General features: G+C 31.4%; 2 protein-coding genes across 2 annotated transcripts; both read right to left on the bottom strand.

Moving 5' to 3' along the window:
* On the bottom strand, positions 1-3,281 carry LOC147078442 (uncharacterized). The gene is made up of 3 exons (XM_085960474.1): positions 3,129-3,281; positions 1,615-1,791; positions 1-168 (listed from the first exon to the last, which is right to left on the bottom strand). The coding sequence occupies exons 1-3, from the start codon at positions 3,279-3,281 to the stop codon at positions 1-3; spliced, it is 498 nt and encodes a 165-aa protein (XP_085816600.1).
* Positions 3,282-10,268: 6,987 nt separating this feature from the next.
* LOC147078443 (uncharacterized) lies at positions 10,269-15,296 on the bottom strand. The gene is made up of 8 exons (XM_085960475.1): positions 15,288-15,296; positions 14,227-14,644; positions 13,300-14,175; positions 13,076-13,203; positions 12,121-12,310; positions 11,075-11,098; positions 10,709-10,924; positions 10,269-10,666 (listed from the first exon to the last, which is right to left on the bottom strand). The coding sequence occupies exons 1-8, from the start codon at positions 15,294-15,296 to the stop codon at positions 10,269-10,271; spliced, it is 2,259 nt and encodes a 752-aa protein (XP_085816601.1).
* Positions 15,297-20,442: the final 5,146 nt, after the last annotated feature.

Genomic DNA, 20,442 nt, shown 5'->3' on the forward strand with positions numbered 1-20,442 from the left:
CTAAGTGGTTTTGGAGACAGGTGAAGGGGTTGCTTTAGGGGCGGGCTGCCTGACGGGTTGTTGGTTAGACGCTGCATTGTAATTGTACCCTCCTTCACCTCCCTTTCTGCCTCCGCCGCCACCGCCGCCGCCACCACCCCCCGCTGACGCCTGTCCTTCGTATCTCACCTGTTGAATTTTATATTTATTCGATTTAGCGTTCCGGAAGAACAATTTGTTACCTGATAAAGTGCTTTGAAAAGTTGAGTCAACACCGCCGGAACTTTTATTTTGAGATAACTTTCGATTTGAATAATGGAGTTGTAAAACAAAAATAGCCTTTATTTAACCCAATTGTATCCGTGTTGTAATATATTATTATCTTTGCAGATAAATCCTCTTTATATTCAGAGATTAACCGAACCAACGACAGGCAAAATAAATTATATCTTTATTTTTAATGTAGTAGGGTATTATGATTTTATTTATTGTGATTGTTTTGTAAACAATTTTTCTCGCACTATAGTCATTACTATATAATATATTATATTACCATTGTATATAACTATTGTGCAAACATCAACGTGGAAAAGTAAATGAGCGTGTGCGCATTTTTAGTTTTTTTTGCTACCATTACCATGAAAAAATCCTGATGTATCAAAGGCGCCATGAACGGATCTAGGACAATTTGGCGCCGGGGCAACTGGACGCCACGCAATTCGAAAATAAATAGACGTTAGGTACTTATAGGTATTTTTAAAAATATATTTAAAATTATTATTTATACTTAAATTATTATATTATGATTTAAAAGTTGGTGAGAATTTAAATATGAACACGTAAATAATGATTTAATCGTGCATATTATGTTTAAGTTCCGACGAAAACAGAGTTTTTTATTTTTATATAAAGCCTTAGGCATGGTAATTCTCAATCCGCAATAAAAAACATTATGTTAAGACGAAAATGAATTAAATCTACTGAGTAGTAGATAGAAACTGATTAAAATTCCTCGTCTACGTTCTGTATACGTATATACGACAGTGCGGCGTCCAATTGTCCTGGCGGCCAGTTGTCCCATTCCCCCATGAACAAGCCAGATTTATATAGTCCAGTGTCCCCGAATTGATAGAGGTCCCGGGACCGACAAGTTAATTAAAATAATGCTACTAATATATTCCGTGGTCACACGGTGAAACACATAAATAATTTATGGACAAATCAAATAATCATATTGAAGATGTCTCATGTTGCAATTCAGTTATTCTCGTCACAACTAACGTACCTAATACAAATTAAATTAGGATGACGCAAATACACAATAGTTCGCAGTAATCAGATTGGGGAGAAAATAAATATTATGACAATATAAACATTTTTTTTTAATTACGTACTAATAAATTTGAGTTTTTGAGCCTTGGGCTTCATCAAACGTACATATGAATTGAATAAGTTATGGAACCTCTGAAATATATCACAATCATGACATATTATACAAAAATAAATCAATTTACTCATTAAAAGTTATTTGAATTCGAACTCTTCAAAAATTATTAAAAGCGCATTTAGTTATTTAATTATTAAATTAAATTGTTACTATTTACTGCTATGTATGAGAAATATTATTTATAGAACCTGTGGTCTGTATCCGTCAAGGCCTGCCTCATAGTCGACAATCTGCGTACGGCCATCCGGTAAAAGCACGTGGTAGGAACCGGAAGTCTGATCGGCGACGCGTTTTTCACTGTGGCCGAAATCCAAGCTGTTGGACGGGTCTTGGACTTCATAGGAAAAGTCATAATTTGCAGGCTCCTGTGTTAAATAAATTTCACATAATATAAATGATTAGTAGAGATTAGTAACCTAAAAGTTAGTTAAGTTAATCACTGATAAATGTATTGCTTAGGTACTTAATAAATTCATGCTTGAAATGAATATGATACTATAAGCAGCTGGTACTTATTTAATTACTTATAGTTAACAAGGAGGTTCTCATTTTATTATAACTATTCACTGTAAATAAAATTAATACTTTGGATCAACTAATTGATTTTTTTGTGTCAATATATCGAGCTTTGTGTCAATATATTCTGATTCTATAGAAAATTAGTTAGGAAGTGTAGGTTTTGTACCTACCAAAAGTGTCTGAAATAAAATTACTTAAACCAAAACGCCGAATAGCAAACATCAAACGGCTGACAAAATTTAAGCTGTATTTTCCCCGACACATTAATATTTTTTGGACATATTAATATGATACCGGATGCACCTAGCTCACAAATATGCAATTAATATAGAATTAAATACACGAATAGGGAATGTTACCGGTAAAAAATATTTTCTGTATTAAAGAAATGCTAAAATATTAAGGAAAATCATTATTTAAACCTGTAGTCGGAGCTTTCATACATAAAAATAATTATATATAAAACTGAAAAATGTTAATAATTCTAATTAGCGAAATTTTCTTTGCATTACAGTTACGTCGAATGTTATAAGCTTCAAATGTGTACTCTGAGATTGATTTTCCCGAGTCGCACTGAGATAAATACGCTATAAATTTGTGTGGCAAGTTTAATATAATAATATATAATAACAATATTAATAATATATTTTTTAAAGATCCATCATTCCTATTCAGATCAGAGATGGGTAATCCTTGACCCGCGGGCCGCATGTAACTCACGGGATGTTTTTCCATGGCGCAGCATTTATTATATTTTATGATAATTTGTCAAAGTATCGGTAAGATTGTATTACTGAATTAGATTAATAATCGCGTAAAATTGCAAATAACAAAATTTTAATAAGGAACTAATTATAAACGCCAAAAACAGGATGGCGTTTTTTAATTACAAATATAAAATGTCGTTCATTTTCTCTGTCAAGTTATAACGGTTTATTCCTTTGGTGAAATTTATAATTAATTCATGTTGGCAATTAAAATTATAAAAGGGTCAGATAATTAATGTTATAAGAAACTATCTACATATTTTGGATCCGAGATACATTTATATAATAATACTATTAAATATGATATTTATTGTAACTATATAAAACTTGGTAATACATACATTGTTTTTATCAATGCAATAATGATAGGATAATTTGCAACCCTTCTATAAAAGATGATAGGCAACTTTATTTACATTGGGCCCGTCAACACTCCCCGGTCTCGCTCCGCCGGCCGGTAGATGGTGCGCAGTAGCTGGCGCTGTACCGTGCTTCGGGGGCAAGTAGTCCTTGCTTTGAGGCTCTGCCAATACAATTGACACCAGACCCACCGTCACAATAGTCCACATCTGGAACACGTTTTCACAAAGAAAGTAATAATAATATTATTATATTAGTATTTTGCAAATATTTCGCGGTCGATTGGATGGCTTTATTGAATCTTTCCGCCAAATGGAACACAATGGACGGATGTCAAAAGAAAATCTGGAAAAGTTTTTTTCATAAAAAAAATCTTTTTAAAAGTACCTACAACAATTTATATACATTAGAATATTATTTTCTTTATTCAGAAAATAATGAATTTTTGGAAAGGCGAGAGACTTATTCATAATTTTATACATAAATATATTATAATATTATTATTTTATCAAATTTAATATTATAAGTAAGTAACATAAAATAATGACCAAAGAAAGATATTAAAAATAAATGGTTTTTGTTACTATTTGAAAGATTTTAACTTTTTATTAGTTGATTTCAGTAGTCATAGATAAGTAGGCATTATACGATAAGTAATTTGAAAATGCACAATGATTTTTTGGATTCACCACGGTATGAACCCAGACATTCCTATATGAATTAATAATAATTAATCCCAGACAGAAATTCTCGAGTTTTTGAAACATTGCTAATATTTTTGATATATTTTTTGATTCAATTATAAATAAGAAACCTCTCTTCATCGCAAGGCATTATTAACTCCAAACTTTGAGATTTTGAGTTGTTTACGTATATAACTCGGGTATAGACAATAGTTTATCCCATTATCTCCACACGCGAGAAATATACCTTCTTACAGCCACGCCCAGAAGGTAACCCATTCTCATTATTATTGTGTTCTTTAGGCAGGTCCTTCTCGACACCGGGTTCCAAGCACTTCTCGAGATTCTCGAGAAATCCACATTATTACGAATTTACCTCTTCTGGCCGATTTTTTTTATTACTAGATATTCTTGCCATTTTTTACCTACATATTTAAGAAATTCCGTTCAGTACAAAAGTCGAGTTATTTTTACTGAGAAGTTTAGAAATTCCATTATTTTTTTCGATTGAATTCCGGTTGTGTTGCGTAGCCTAGAACCTAACAATGTCTCAAATGAAAATTCTTGAAATTTCGGAAAATTGATTTCTTGAGATTCGAGATTGGCCTTTTCCGATAATTTCTTCAGAATTCTCGACCCTTGATATATCCACTGACGATGACTCATTCTAAATTATTGTTTTCTTTTCTGCCTATATAACCAAGAAATTTATCAGTAAATACTCTTTGGAGTCATATTTTATTAAGCCTTTGTTTGATGTCTAGATATTCGTCCTTTTTGTTGTGCATTGGATTCTAATTATGCGTTTTTAATCCCTCATCTCAAAGGAATCAATTTTGATGAACATAGCACCTAATATGTAATAATAATTTGGATTGACAATACCAATATTGAATTTCGATGTACACACAACGCTGAAAACGTTCTCAATTGTTACAGAGGAAAACATAAATCATAACAAAGTGAATTCATTGCAAATGCATAAGGTATTCACAAATCTACGAGTGGTTAATTACGGAAAATCTCACGGTTTTAACAGAAACAAAACACAAATATCACATAATAACGATAGAATAGAATGATGATGTAGGTACAGCGAATGAATGCACACATTGCATGTTGCGTCCTATTACCACATGATTACTTTGCAATGCTGCAATCAAAAGTAATTCAACACAGTTTTGAATTTTTATAACTTATTCACTTTGCACTTTTGACTATCTACTCATATATATATAACTGACACTGTTTTCCTATCAAGGACTTTGCTATCACTGAGGAATTAACATTACAATTTTGTGGTAGATAATACAACGAAATGTCAAGATATTAACATTATTATAAAATCCCATATTATTATTACATTTTATGGTCACGTTTATAAGTAAAATTTAGATTATAAGGTTTTCTTTGACGTATAGAAAAGATTTTTGATTATATCATCGTTTTTGTTTTAAAAAAACATGATATCTTATTAATTTAATAATAAACATCACCACAAAATAATATATAATAAGAAGATACGATCCTTGAATGAATTCACGTTTTGTAACGTTTTTTTAATTGATAGTTTTATTTTGACTTTAAATAAAAATTATTTTTCTTACTAACGTTTTTAGATACGTATTTATAAATTTAAACACTTTAAAATGTGAATAAAAAAAATGAGTCAAAGTGCAAGATTCTTATTTTTCCGGTAGGTGCGTCTGGTAGGTAGAGTATTCATTTTAATAAAATTCATTCATTTTAATATAAATTAATTAATCATTAATATATTGTTACCGTTCTAAAAAGTAGGTAGGTACATGGACATTTTTCGTATCGTTTGATGGTCATTAACCATTAATTTGTGGTATGCGGATAAATGTTAGACATGAAGATAAAAATGATTAGGTACCTAAAGTTATTGATTAAAAATAAATAAAAATATGTTAAAAAAAAAACTAAAAAATATTATATATGGGAACTACTAAACACACCGCTTGATGTTTCCATCCTAATATATGTCTTTGTTCATTGAATCTATAGTAACGATTATAATGTTAATAGGAATGAAATCAAGATTAAGATACAATATTAAATGTAAAATAATAAACACATCGTACATACATCATCGTCATGGATGTGAACTTTTTATATGATTGCATCAGTGTCCACTGAATATGATACATAAGTGTAGCAAGCATATTTATTTCTGAATTTTGATTTGACATCGATAATAATATCACTAATAAAAAATCGGGAAGTTCGTTGTATATAGACTCCGTGTTTACACCCAAATTTTAATAGTATATATATATATATATATATATATATTATATAGTATTCCAACATCAGTGAATATGAATTAAATACAAAATAATAAATATCTATTATACCTAATATTCGAATCTCGGACATTCATTTCTAGTTTATAACGAAAATCATATAAATAATCATCATTCAACACTTAATCCTAGTGCCTCCAGACTGATATACACCTTCCCACAATCAAATCATTCAATTGTTTGTAAACTTTTGCCACTACACTAATATACAATATACACAGACATTTGTTTGAAACTCAATACATGTTCACAACTGAAAATATTTCATGCAAATTAAATGTAGTTTAGATAGTCCATGTTGTAAAAAATTGAGCACTTTAAGCAAAACAACACTCTACGAGACCACGCGTCATTCTTTCCGGACATAGTAAAATAAATCCCCAGCTTATTAGTCATTTGCAAGTGTATCACATCTGCATGGGCATTTATATAAAAAGCATTTTAAATGTTTTAACATAGGTAAGCTTAAATCACTTATTATGCACTGTAAGTCTGTACTAGGTTTCACGATTCATTTCAGCGATTTAATCAAAAGTGTTATAAACATGGCTTATAAAAAATGATTCAATTTGTGCATTTTCCCCAGCGTTTTTTATAATGATTGGAACTATAAAAATTTAAATTGACTTTTCTTAAATCGTCGAAAATCAAATTTTCAGTGTGCATTTTAAATTAATAGTTATTATTAGTTTCAGGATTTATAATACATGTATAATGGTAATAATTTTTCTCTAAAACCCTAAAAATCGTTAGACGCGAAGATCTTCGTGTTTCTATGAATATAAAATATTATAAATGGTTCGACGACAAACTTACCATTGCTAAGAAAACTTTGGTATTCCAATTTGAATTAATCATACTTGCAACTTGACACAAAACGCTCAACCGTACGCACGCTACCCAAAATATCTAAACACAAGAGAAACTAGCTCCATAATACCCTTTTATATGCTTGAAAAAACTCTTGCATAAAATACGGCAGAAAAAAGCATGAAACTAATCACAACTTTAAAACGTACACTTTTAAAAGGGTTCATAATAAGAGTGTTTTATTATAGCAGCAGGGAACAATGCTTAAAGGTGCTTACGGCGTTTTAGTGATGAGCTCTTTTCGCAGAGAGGCAAAGGCACTTGCGTAACTTTTGTTGCGACAAAGTCACCTGGGGGGATTAATTAAAATTAAATTTTGTGAGTGCGCGTCAAAGCGGCGCACGATGTGACACTTTAGCCAATCCCCTCTGCCCCCCGTCGGGGGTACGCCGGCGCCACCCCTTCCAGCGCTTTCTTTGTTTTTTAATTAAAATTCCAATTACGTAACGTCATAACGTGAACTGGTGTCATTATTCCTTCGCGCCTTCTGATGTTTTTTCACGCGGGAAAACCTCAAAGAGCGCAGAGCGAGACGACACAAACGGAAAACATGTAAATGAGAGTGGGACAAACGTTGATCGAAAATAATTTGCTCCAAATATGAAAATACTGGAAAGGTCACGAGGAAAACAGTGAAATGGATTTTAAATTTTACAAAAAATACATAAAATAAAACTTAACGTTTACTGCTTAAGGCCTAAAAGTTAAAAAATATTAAAGATATATTGAATTATACGTGACCTTAATTTAATGACACTTTTCAAAGCTTTCGTAATGTTTCTACAATGAGATTTTATATTTTTTAAGAATAAAATTCACGCAACGTTATCGTTTCATAAAAACTTTTGCTGAAAAAGTTACATGATTCTTATTTCGGTGGTGAAATATTCGACTAGGTACTCAAAGTGACATAATTATTTAATTAGATTTCATGTTTCATAATTTATGTACATTTTCATATAAACTCGTAATTCAACAAAAACAGTTAGTAAAATATTAAAATATACTGCGTTAGTTTGTCAAATTGATTTATCCTAATTGTGTCATTCACATTTTTTAAATTTAAAACCTATTATTTATCATTTTAAATATTTATTGTTGGTCAGTTTATTTCTGCATAATAGAAACAACGTATTTTTACAAAGGTATATTTTCTTGTAAAAAATAATTATCAATAGTATTATATAAAAAACAAATTTCTGCTTTTAATTGGTTTTGTTTTTATAGGGTCTGCTAAACTCATCCGGTGTACTTCCTTGTACCTATATACTTAATATTTTTTGTATTTACACATTGTGTTATGTACATAAAACTGTTTTAATAATATTTCTTTGTTTCTAAATGTCATGTTGTGAACGTCTTAAACTTATAATTTGTAATGTCCACAATATGTAAAATAAATTGAAATTGAAAATTGAAATATATTTAGAATGACGTATATATGATGTATATGATACATTATAATAATATTATTATATAGGTCGGTACCTCCCAGTGGGGAACGGTGAAGGTAGGCTGTTAAGATCCAACATAAATAGTGCACACTAAATTTATAGATAGTGTTTGTTAGTTTTTTTTTTTTAATTCAATTAAGCCCTGCCTAACCAATCCATAATAGTAATCAAACTAAAATCGTAAATGTATATACTATCTATATATCGACTGTAGAAAGGAAAAAGAACATAATCCAGACAAATCAAATTTTACAAGAGGCACAAAAACGTTTTTATTACGGTTTTCGATCAAAGTTAAAATAAAAAATAACCGTTATGTGCTTGATAAAAAAATGTTTTTATATTCCTTATTTGATATTATTGAGTTAATTACAGAAAAACTAACAAAAATGATGGTTACGTTATTTTTCCCACTTCACCTCCTTCTTTTTTAATAAATTGCCACCTGAATTTAGATCACAAATATTTTGGACACAACGTGTATTTCAATGTACAAAGTTTTTTTTAAAAAACTGAAGGTTACGTCCTTTTTCCTTTCTGCAGTTTATATAATTCTGCAAAATATTAATTAACTTGGATTTTTTTCTTATACATAGAGAGATAATATTTTGTTACGAATTGATGATATCGAAGATAAATTCTTTAAAAATTAAGAAAAATATAATTATGTAAAAAAATGTAGACAACACTGATGCAATCTGTTCATGAATATGATATTTTATATTATATTTTAAATTCTTTGAAATATTGAAGAAAGAAATGGAAGGACAATTATTACAAAAATATTCTGTGATCGTAATAATTATACCTCTTGTAAATAATTGTTATTTCACTTAAATATTAAGTATGATATGCAACTATACTGATGTATAATACCAATGTTAGGTGTTGTATTATGTATTTGATAGATTATAAGTTTTTCACTGATTAATTTTTTTTTCATTTAGTCATAATAGTATGTACTTATACATCTCCATTTTTAAGATAGTATGTACTTAATATTATATTTGTGTCGCTAGATTTCAAAATTAGCCAAGTCAATAAAGGATGAATAGGAGAAAAACAGCTTTTTGTTTTCTCAAATACACAGTCACAAGGGTGAAAGTTTATATTATTTGAGTATAGAATATTTAAAATTAATAAATTCCACATTTTGATAATGCAGAAATGTTAGAAAGCAGTAGTTCTTCAGCACTTATTCACAAAAAGTCAAATATACAGGTGGACTTGGCTGATAGCGACACATTTATATATTATATTATCGAGATACCTTATGTAATATATTACCGTAGAAATAGGGTGCAAGGAATATGACAGTAAAACAATACATATTTTTATCAATTAATTTTATTTGATATTTCAATTATGAATACCATATTTTTAAACATCAAAACATTATAAAATTAAATAGTATGGCGGATTACATTGAAAAACATATTAGCTAGAAGAACAAAGCAAAACAATACTTAAGTGTATAATACAACGTATAATCAAGAAATTAAAACGAATGTGCGAATCTAGAATAATATTAGTAAGTAACATAATATAATGTAAGTCTTAAATAATGAGTATCGGTTCGTAAACGGTTTTAATTACAATGCTGACAGAATGAAACATTTTTTTTTCTGTAGATATATTCGTCACAGGAAGCTTAATATTTTTTCTGACGACGTGAACAATCAACATTTATTTTATGAAAAACGACATAAAAATCTATAAACGATAATAAGTGTCGTAAGTAATTAATATCTTACAAAGTTGATAAAATGTATTAAGACTCATACTTTGGAGCATGAGTACCCGTAAATATAACCTGACGTCGTCGGCAGTCAATATCGCATTTTTGTTGTCTTATACATTGATTAGTATCCTGATCCTTTTGGTCCATCTGGAACACCGCTGGGGTATCCCTCTTCGCCGCCTGGAGAACCACTTGGATAACCGGAAGCTCCGCCTCCACCATTTCTACCTAGTCCACCACTCGAATAACCAGCATTACCTCCCTTGGAACCACCATTTCTTCCTCCATTTGATGATGAACCACCGAATCCTCCTTGGCTGGGACCACCGCTTGGATATCCTCCTTGTCCTCCACCACCGGTTTGTCCTGAACCTCCACTGGGATATCCACCCGATCCTGATCCACCAGACTGTCCTGGACCTCCACTGGGATATCCGCCCGATCCTGAACCACCGGACTGTCCAGGACCACCGCTTGAGTAACCTCCAGCTTGCCCCTGTCCACCACTTGGATATCCACCTTGTCCCTGTCCACCGCTGGGATAGCCACCCTGAGATGCACCATTATGTCCCTGTCCGCCACTAGGGTATCCGCCCTGAGATCCACCATTTTGCCCTGGTCCACCGCTAGAGTATCCACCAGATTGTCCTGGACCACCACTTGGATATCCATTTTGACCACCGTTCTGTCCGGAGCTACCACCATGACCGGGACCACCGCTGGAATAGCCGTTTTGACCTCCCTGTCCTCCGTTAGGGCCTCCGGAAGAATATCCTCCTATAAAAAATGAAAATGTATTATACATATTGAGAAGTTTGATCTTTACTACATTTGAGTGTAATAATACATCTTTAAAAGAAGATACATAATGTAATATGTTTCGACATAAAATGTTTTAAAAATAATAATTAATATTTAGATACATACCGCTTCCTCCATTTGCGTCACCACCTGTTGATAAAATAATAACATTAGTAATATAAAATGAATAATTCATTATTACAATATAAAGTATCTCAGCCTAAAATTATGTTAAGACTACAAGCCTAGCAAATTGTCGAATATCAAAGCGACTCCGAGCATTCACTATATTGTTATGGTTTATTTTTTAAAAGCAGGATTAGCTACAGAGCAAAGCAAAATTATCGAATCGAATGAAATTAATGAATGACACTTTCATAAAAACTTCTCGACCAAGCGTATCCATATTCTTACATTTTCAAAAAAATATGGTTTATTGATAGAATTCCAAATTATATTAACTTCTAAAGGTTGGGTTTCTAGTCAATAGTGACTATGCAGCCTTTATAATCCAAACAAAATAGCTATCCACTAATAAACCAACCTGTAGAATTCAATATAGTATTTTACGAGTAAATTATCGGATGATTAATTGTATTATCTAGAAAGATAAAAAAATAATTAGTACCATGAAGATAGTTTATATATACATGGTAATATTAACTTTATCACGAGTGTGATAAGTTTAATGCAAATAATTTATAAGCATTGTAAATTAAAAGCGATGAATATTAATAATTATTATTCAAAAACAAAATCTCTTTGTAACTTTTTTACGGTTTTCAGTAATCTTCAGAAGCTCCGTGCATAATACAAGTGAAGACATTCAATCAGTTGTACACATAGTTATCCAAGCTATTCAAAATAATGGGTTAGCTATGATTTTAAATCTTTTATTGGTTCTTTTATTCCTCTGAGACTTGGTTGGATTTTCCCTTCGCCTACTAGTAATTAAAGGATATAAGTTTGAAAAAATTTAACGTTGAACAATCCACCAGTAACTAGGAATGGATTTTATTATGTTTTTGCGAAACTCCTTGGTTAGTCCAATGCTATTGGGTTATGAATATGTGATAAAATGGTTGCCATTTGTTTTCATATCGCGTTTCGTAAAGCAGGGATGATTCGAAGCCTCGCGTCACCACCAAGGTTTATCAAGTATTCGAACAAACCCTCATATCTGATCTGAGGTTTATATCCGTCGACGCCGGCTTCGTACTCGACAACTTGCTTTCGGCCATCTGGAAGCACCACGTTATACTCCCCTGTTGCTGTATCACCATCGCGCTGTTCAGAATGACCAAAGATGGCTCCACTTTCCTGGTCGTTTACTTCATAGCTGAATTCGTATTTTGCGGGTTCCTGGAAATATAAAGAAAACATGCAAACCACATCTAATACTTATTATAAATTGATTCATATTATTCAACTATTGAGACTGTAAAAATTCTTCAACATTATGGAATAAAACAAAACAAAAATAATAGTTCATGTAGAAAAAATTTTAATTCTGTCGTGATTCATACAATATGCATACAAATAGAAGGGGAACGTCTAACCCACGATGCTACTGAATTACACAATAACATATAAATAACTCAATCTTATTTTAGCTCTCCTGAAATGTTCAAATCATAGATATACCTAGTATTTCTCTATGTTTTTGTATAAAGTATTTACTTTATTTATCAAATAATCTAAGCTTTACCATTATTCATGGACTAAATCGAAGTAAAAAATAAACTAATAAAACACTAATAATCGCAACAAAGATCACATGAAATCAAAATGTCCTATGCTTTTGATTTTCTTCAAGAATGTGAGTACCATTATGCCTACTTCAGACCAAGATACATCGATTCGGTGAACAAAGAACATTGTATACATATTGTTTAAAAGATGTATGAAAATTGTTTCAGAATATTTACGCTATAATATTATTATGTTGTGAAATGAATATGTATATATATATATATTGGTTTTTTAAATGCAGGTTAAAAATATAAAAAAAAAAAGTACAGGTATTTTTGATATGGACGAGGCTTTATCTACTGCTATTATTCCACAAATGAATAGATGCATGTTTTTCTAGAATTTATCTAAAATATTTTAATTTTATTTACTTACTCCGTTACTGCCATCATCACTACCACCATAACCAACAGCGGCATTTCCGCCAGCCCCGCCAAGACCTGGAGCACCATATTCAGAACTGGGCTTTCCACCATTTCCGGAGCCACCAGCACCGGAGCCACCTGGAGCACCATAGTTAGACGATGGTCGACCACCGAAACTATTTCCTTGACCGTTTCCAGATTCGGGTGCGCCGTATGATGAGCTAGGACGTCCACCCTGAGAACCACCCTGACCAGGTGCACCATATGATGAACTCGGACGTCCACCATTGTTACCACCGTTTTGTCCACCGTTTGCACCTGGAGCACCATAAGAAGAACTGGGGCGTCCTCCACCAAAACCGCCTTGACCTCCATTTCCACCGGGGGCTCCGTAAGATGAGCTTGGACTGCTTCCTCCAAATCCACCTTGTCCACCATTACCTCCAGGAGCTCCATAAGAAGAGCTGGGTTTTCCTCCACCGTTTCCGAAACCACCCTGTCCTCCTTGATTTCCAGACCCAGGGGCACCATAAGAAGAGCTAGGTGCTCCTCCACCGAATCCTCCTTGTCCTCCATTTCCACCAGGAGCACCATACGAAGAACTAGGCCGACCTCCATTCTGACCAGAACCTTGACCGGGAGCACCATATGATGAACTGGGTTTTCCACCGCCATTTCCGGAACTACCCTGTCCTCTTTGGCTTCCAGATCCAGGGGCACCATAAGAAGAGCTAGGTGCTCCACCACCGAATCCTCTTTGTCCACCATTTCCACCAGGAGCACCATACGAAGAACTAGGCCGACCTCCATTTTGACCAGAACCTTGACCGGGAGCACCATATGATGAACTGGGTTTTCCACCGCCATTTCCGAAACCACCCTGTCCTCCTTGATTTCCAGATCCAGGGGCACCATAAGAAGAGCTAGGTGCTCCACCGCCGAATCCTCCTTGTCCACCATTTCCACCAGGAGCACCATACGAAGAACTAGGACGACCTCCATTCTGGCCAGAACCTTGACCGGGAGCACCATATGATGAACTAGGAGAACTTCCACCGAATCCTCCCTGTCCTCCTTGTCCTGGTGCACCATAAGATGAGCTTGGTCTTCCTCCATTCCCTTGTCCGGGGGCACCATATGAGTCGCTTGGTCTTCCCCCACTTGATCCACCGCCGAAACCATTTCCTTGACCTGGGGCACCATATGATGAGCTGGGTTTGCCACCGTTGCCTCCAGACTGAGAAGATCCTTTTCCACCACCATTTCCACCTTGCCCGGGAGCTCCATATGAAGATGATGGTCTTCCTCCAGACTGTCCACCAAATCCTGAAGACCCACCAGGAGCTCCATATTGGCTAGATGGCGCACCGCCTTGACCTCCACCAAATGATCCTCCTAAATCTGGAGTACCATAACTAGAGCTTGGCGGACCACCAAAACTTCCCCCTCCTTGATTTCCTCCTTGTCCGGGAACTCCATATTCTGACGACGGTCTTCCTCCGCTTCCAGATGGTGGAAGGTATGAGTTTACTGGTGGTTCAGCTTTGGTTAAGGCCAAAGCCAAAAAAAGTATACACCACTGCAAAAACAATATTAAAAAATATTAGTTTTCAAACAAAAATAATATAAAAATGAACAGTAATGGTTTGTTGGAGCCATAACCCTTATCTAGGGGTAGACTTTATTGGCCATGCTCGATGACTAGACTTTTGGATGTAATAATCTCAAAAAAAATACTAATCTTGTCACCCAGACTTTTCATTAAAACTATCAAACACCAAAATAGGTTAAGTCGATTTCGAATAATTATAATACAATACGCAATTAGGTATGTTAAAAGTTTAAAACTTGAAAATATAAGATGTAACACTTACAATAAATATTTTGATTAAATTTATAACGTAAAATATATACATTCATATTAATTTTAATTGGGTGTGTAAAACTTGTTGCACTGCACATTGGAGTAATTATTTTTTTATATGTGAACAGTATTATTATGTAATTTAAAATCCAACTGTATGAAGTACTTATTGAATTTTGATTAATGCACAACTTATTAAAGAATCAAGCTACATCTACTTGTGAATGTTTTATTTTTATGTTTTGATAAGTTTATTTTATAAATGAATATTCGATAAAATAATACCATGAAAGCTACTAGTATTTTGTTATTATTTAGGGTTGATATATTGAGTTTGTTATTGAATTTCAGTTCTTACTCTGCTCATGGCGTTTTGATTTATGATTTGCTAACTTCAAAGATTTGCAACAAAATACTCGAGAGCGAGATGATTTTGCTGTTGAACTAATTAAAGTCGACTATTGAATGGTAATGATTTGGAGCAATCTGAGCCTTTTATACTTCTTTGCCTGCCTTTGAATGTAGAACGTGAAGCATCAGCGTGCAGTAAGTCCCCCAAATACAACTTACGCGGATCATTTGTTTCACACTGATCATCTCTTCGTGCGGGACATGTGTTAATGTCTCATTTACAGTTATACAATAAAATTAATAAATTACAATTTAAAAAAATTCTTCAAATATCAACCGCTACTGAATATCTAAAATCTTTTTTATTTTAAATCACAATAATTGACAAAAAATATCTTTAATCCCTATTTTTGTTAGATATTTAAAAAAATTAATATCAATGTATGATACGATTATAAGCATCTTTTATTTTAGAAAATTATTGTAGCTTTGTCAATAAAATCATGAAAAAATAATTTACCCATATATTTCAAGTAATATCCAAGTTTAGAGTTATTTGGCTATTGTAAAAAAAATTTCCAATCATCTTTATTGCCATACTCTGAGCATTTCATAAAATACATTTCTGACCTACATATCTCCCAAATTATATTCATTCATTTACCAGCAGATCAAAATACCTTATTACGTATGTACATTAAAATATGTTTATTAAATAAAATATAATGAAATGTTTGTGGTTAACTATTATGCTTATTTCAATTAAAACGTTCTTCATAATAATTTCTTAAATGCGAAATAATTCTAATTAGGTAAAATAAACATGTTTTTTTATTCAATGAATTTTGAAAAAGATAGTTTCTTAAATTATTAGTAAGTCCAAGTACATATTAAAACTAAAATTTTGAAAGGGCTTGCCGTCGGTTAAGTAATTAAGATAATAATTGATACCTTGATTTAAAACACAAAAATTAACGCAATTTGATTAACAATTAAAGATGATAACTACTAACTAATTATAATTAGATAGGATTCCCGTTGCATATGTTAAAGTACATTTGCGCGAATTCAGTGGATATGGGTTCAAGTCCCGTCTTTATTCTAGTATCCTATAAATATATCTTAAGTGTTTTCAAGTATGTATGTTCTTATCGGGTATATTATTAAGTAATTAAAGTGATCCACCAAAAAGCTTTGTCTGTTTTTTTTTATAAAAAAAATGGTTTAACATTATTGTGACCCGTTCGAATAATTTACAATATGTTAGAGGCAATTTTATGACTTCATTTTATATAAAATTAAGTGCATATTAATATATAATAATATGCAAGCGACATTGACCTCTGACCAATGATCACGTAAAATAATATTTAATACACCCGACCTTTATCCCTGATTGATGCAGTGAAAGAGTTTTTTTTGTTGATATTTTTGTGATATGTTTAGTGTATCAAATAATACTTACTTACCGTTTTCAAGTTTTTTTTAAAGTTCTATGATATAATCTTTGGAGATCAAAGAGTGGATGCTGTCAAGTTGCTTGCGTATATTTTTAATTAAATTTATAATTATTCATGGTCTGGCTTTTGTGATTTTTTAAATAATATAAAATAATGTCCGTAAAGACGGAAATTACAGGCAGCTGATAATTGGTCTGATGAAAACAAATTGTTTTAATTAAGTTTTTTTCGTGTTTATTTTAATATATAGCAAACAATAAGAAAACAGTTTGTAAATGATATTTTGAAAACTACTGTGTTTATCATAAAAGTCGTGTGAAATACTCTTGATCTACTGCTCGATATTTTTTGATAGAACTGTCTCATAGATTTGATAGGTTACTTTTTATCTACCACTAGACACTAGACAATTAGATCTGATCTGAAGAACGCAATCTGACACAATATAAGAAATATAACACACATATATAACGTCATGACGTTACCTCAGTAAGGATGAGAGAGAGTCGGGCAAGATTTCGTATGCGTGGTTAGATGTATTTATTATAAATAGAAGTTACCACGTGGTCATCATTTTTAAAATTTAAATACTGAGCTTAAAATATACATTTAACATTACGATTACAATTTGGTACAGCTGTTATATTATAATAGTCAAAATCCTTGTGTTACTTGATTTAATTTTTTTATATTTGTGTGTATGATTGATTGGTTCATCATTAGCTTGTTTTTGACGGGTGACTGCCGACTAATTTCATTTCACTAGCTCGCCGTTGTCGCTAGCATCAATAGTAAGCGCAACTTTAATAGCATTTATGTGCATTGTGTAGCTATGTGCAAATGGCGGTATATTTGAAATCTATAAAATTAACTAACTATTTATACCATCGGATTTCAAATACCACCTATTCAGTAATAGTTATATAGGGACTGTACGACTTAGGGTCGTTGGATCTATGAAGTAAAGTTACCACCAAGAGGTCTATAGTAATAGTTTTATGTAAATTCTTAATGATGTATTTGATTTTTTTTAAATCATAGCAGCGGTTGATGATGATGGTGGATAATAAAACACTACACTCATAAAGGCCCTAATGCGATGCACCATCCCACTCGTGTGTAGGGCGACAAGCGCATTACGAATCCACGAATGGTATCAATTTATTTGCAACACGTATATGTATAGCGTTTTTATTTTATAACATGAATCACATTTTTTCTTTGTCGCGGAGAATCTCTGGGCCGATTGCATAGCATCAAGTTCGTGCATCCTATTGCATATTATAATGGCTTAAGTAACGGATGCTGTAACACTCCGGCAATACTGTATTAGATCTGCGAGTTAGAGACTGCAGGTATCTGCTTGCATCTTCCACCGGTGCAATATCACCGCACTGCAACTACTGATGTAAGAATGGTTATAAAATTGAATATGGGGTAATATTCGTAATTACCTGAATGAGAAATGGTGTTAAACATTTAGTAATAATGGTGTTTAGAATATCATTACCGTGAAAAGGGTGATAGGTAAATTGTTGATCACAATATGGAAAATGCTTGAGAGAATATTATAATTTTATATCTAGATAATAATATTATAGGTACCTATATAGCAGTTGGTGAGAATCAAACTACATATATAATTATAATAATTTAGCGAAATTTGTAAAATAATATTTGAAGGATTTGTGGAAATAAATAAAATAAAATAGTTTTACCAATTAGAATAAAAAAAGTAAAATACAATTTTTTTCTCAAATACGAGACTTTAATCTTTATATTTTTTTAACGAGGATTATAATTTTTTAAAGCCGTTGAGTCATTTTGGCTTTTATTTCTCATCAAATCTCAACATAATATTTATGTTAATATGTGACAATATGAGAATACACTTTAGTGCACGCCATTTACAACCATGGTATTTGGAAAGTCATTCTGAGATGCTTTCAGAGTATGTATATTGTTTTTTGAATCACATATTCTCGAAATAGTCTAAATGTGTGAAAAATGGCTTAGAAAAAGCATGTATGAGTCTTTGGTCAGATATCTAATCGGTACATAGTGGAAAATACACTAATTTAAAAAAATAGTACATAATTTTCAACTAGGTACAATATTTGAACATGCGACATGGATTTTTCCACTGATTAAAATAATGACTATATAAGATATTTTATTAATATTTTAAGAAAACAAACAAAAATGTTTTGAGCGTTGAATTATTATGACAAATTTTAGCATGATAGTTTTGTATAGATTGCTGTGAAATTTAAGATGGTTTTATCTTGATAATTATATTTCAACTAAAATATATAACGAGTAGAAAAAAATGCATGGAATTTAATATTGTCAAAACACTAGTCGAATAAAAAAAAAACATACTAAATATTTTCTCAATAAATTGTTTAGTATTTATAATAAATATATTAATTAGTCTGGGTTTGATATAATTCGGATAATAATCACTGATTCATGGATTCTGGAAAAATATCTAGAAATAAAAAGTGTGTTAATAAATTATATGATGATTCTCATTACCCTATCGGATACGTATGAATATTAAACATGATATTATAGTTTACATACAATTTACTGTAACGCTGGATACAGCCGACATTTTTCTATTTTATCTATTATTTATTGTCGTGTTCGCGAAATAAACTTTTTTTGTGATGTAATATGAAGTAAATTGTTATTATTAAGATTTTAGATGCATTTAGAATATTTCAAATGTTTAAAACAGGTAGCAATATTTTATTATTGTAATTAAAATAAATATACATATAATTTTTTATAAATTTTTGAATCACGTTTATACATATAATTCCGGATGCAATCGAATATTTCATCTTATCTTATTTTTTTAATGCAAATGGTATTATAATTATTGATATTATAATTTACAAATAGCATTTAATTTTTTTCAATTGGAAATAGTGACATTTGAAAAACATTTTATTACTTAAACGAAACTACTTCGTAAATAAAATAAAATAATGTGTACAAATTTATTACACATTGCAATAGATTTTATTTTAAAAAATACGTTTTAAGAGATGTTAGAGCTTACTTAAAATATGAAAATATTATATTCTTCGCCCTTCACCTCAATGTATCGACAATAATTATATTGTAAATATAATAGTAAATATATATGGGCTTATATGCTGTATTAACTGGATAAATTTTACGATGGAAACAAAATGTCTGAACCCCTATTTACATTTAGTGATAGATTATTTTCATAAAACTAACTTTTCTATTAAAACTTTTAGTTTTATATTGAGAATATACAAAATATTATCAGAATATAATATATATTATAGAAGATATAGCCATTATTAATAATTGTATTTCAAATCTTTATTTAACAAAAAATAAGTTCATTTTAATTCAAAATGAGGTTAATCGGCATCAAAAGATATTAATATCTTTGAATTTTATACATTATTGTGATACTCATCACTTTTTAAACTAATATTTACAAAAATTACATTATCGTATTTTGATCATCACGACTTTTTAAGGTTGCATGATGATGTTACTGCACACCGTTTTTATGGCAACATTATTAAATTTTCAATGTGAAATATAATACACATAATTAAATGCAGACATTTTTTATCACAATAATTACGCTTTACAGAAGACGTATTTCCAAAATAATATATAATATGTATCATCTCATCAATATCAATCTCA

Source organism: Rhyacophila brunnea, unplaced genomic scaffold (assembly GCF_057557595.1).
Source record: "Rhyacophila brunnea isolate RB1 unplaced genomic scaffold, BYU_Rbru_1.0 scaffold_11, whole genome shotgun sequence".
Classification (NCBI taxonomy): domain Eukaryota; kingdom Metazoa; phylum Arthropoda; class Insecta; order Trichoptera; family Rhyacophilidae; genus Rhyacophila; species Rhyacophila brunnea.

Coding starts and splice junctions, on each gene's coding strand:
- LOC147078442 (XM_085960474.1), bottom strand. CDS start 3,281: ATGTGGACTATTGTGACGGTGGGTCTGGTGTCAATTGTATTGGCAGAG. Junction 1,792..3,128: donor GGAGTGTTGACGGGCCCAAT/GTAAATAAAGTT, acceptor TATTTAACACAG/GAGCCTGCAAATTATGACTT. Junction 169..1,614: donor TTGACGGATACAGACCACAG/GTTCTATAAATA, acceptor AAAATTCAACAG/GTGAGATACGAAGGACAGGC.
- LOC147078443 (XM_085960475.1), bottom strand. Junction 13,204..13,299: donor TGGTCAGGGTGGTTCTCAGG/GTGGACGTCCTA, acceptor ATGGTGCTCCAG/GTGGCTCCGGTGCTGGTGGC. Junction 11,099..12,120: donor ACCTCAGATCAGATATGAGG/GTTTGTTCGAAT, acceptor TTTTATCAACAG/GTGGTGACGCAAATGGAGGA.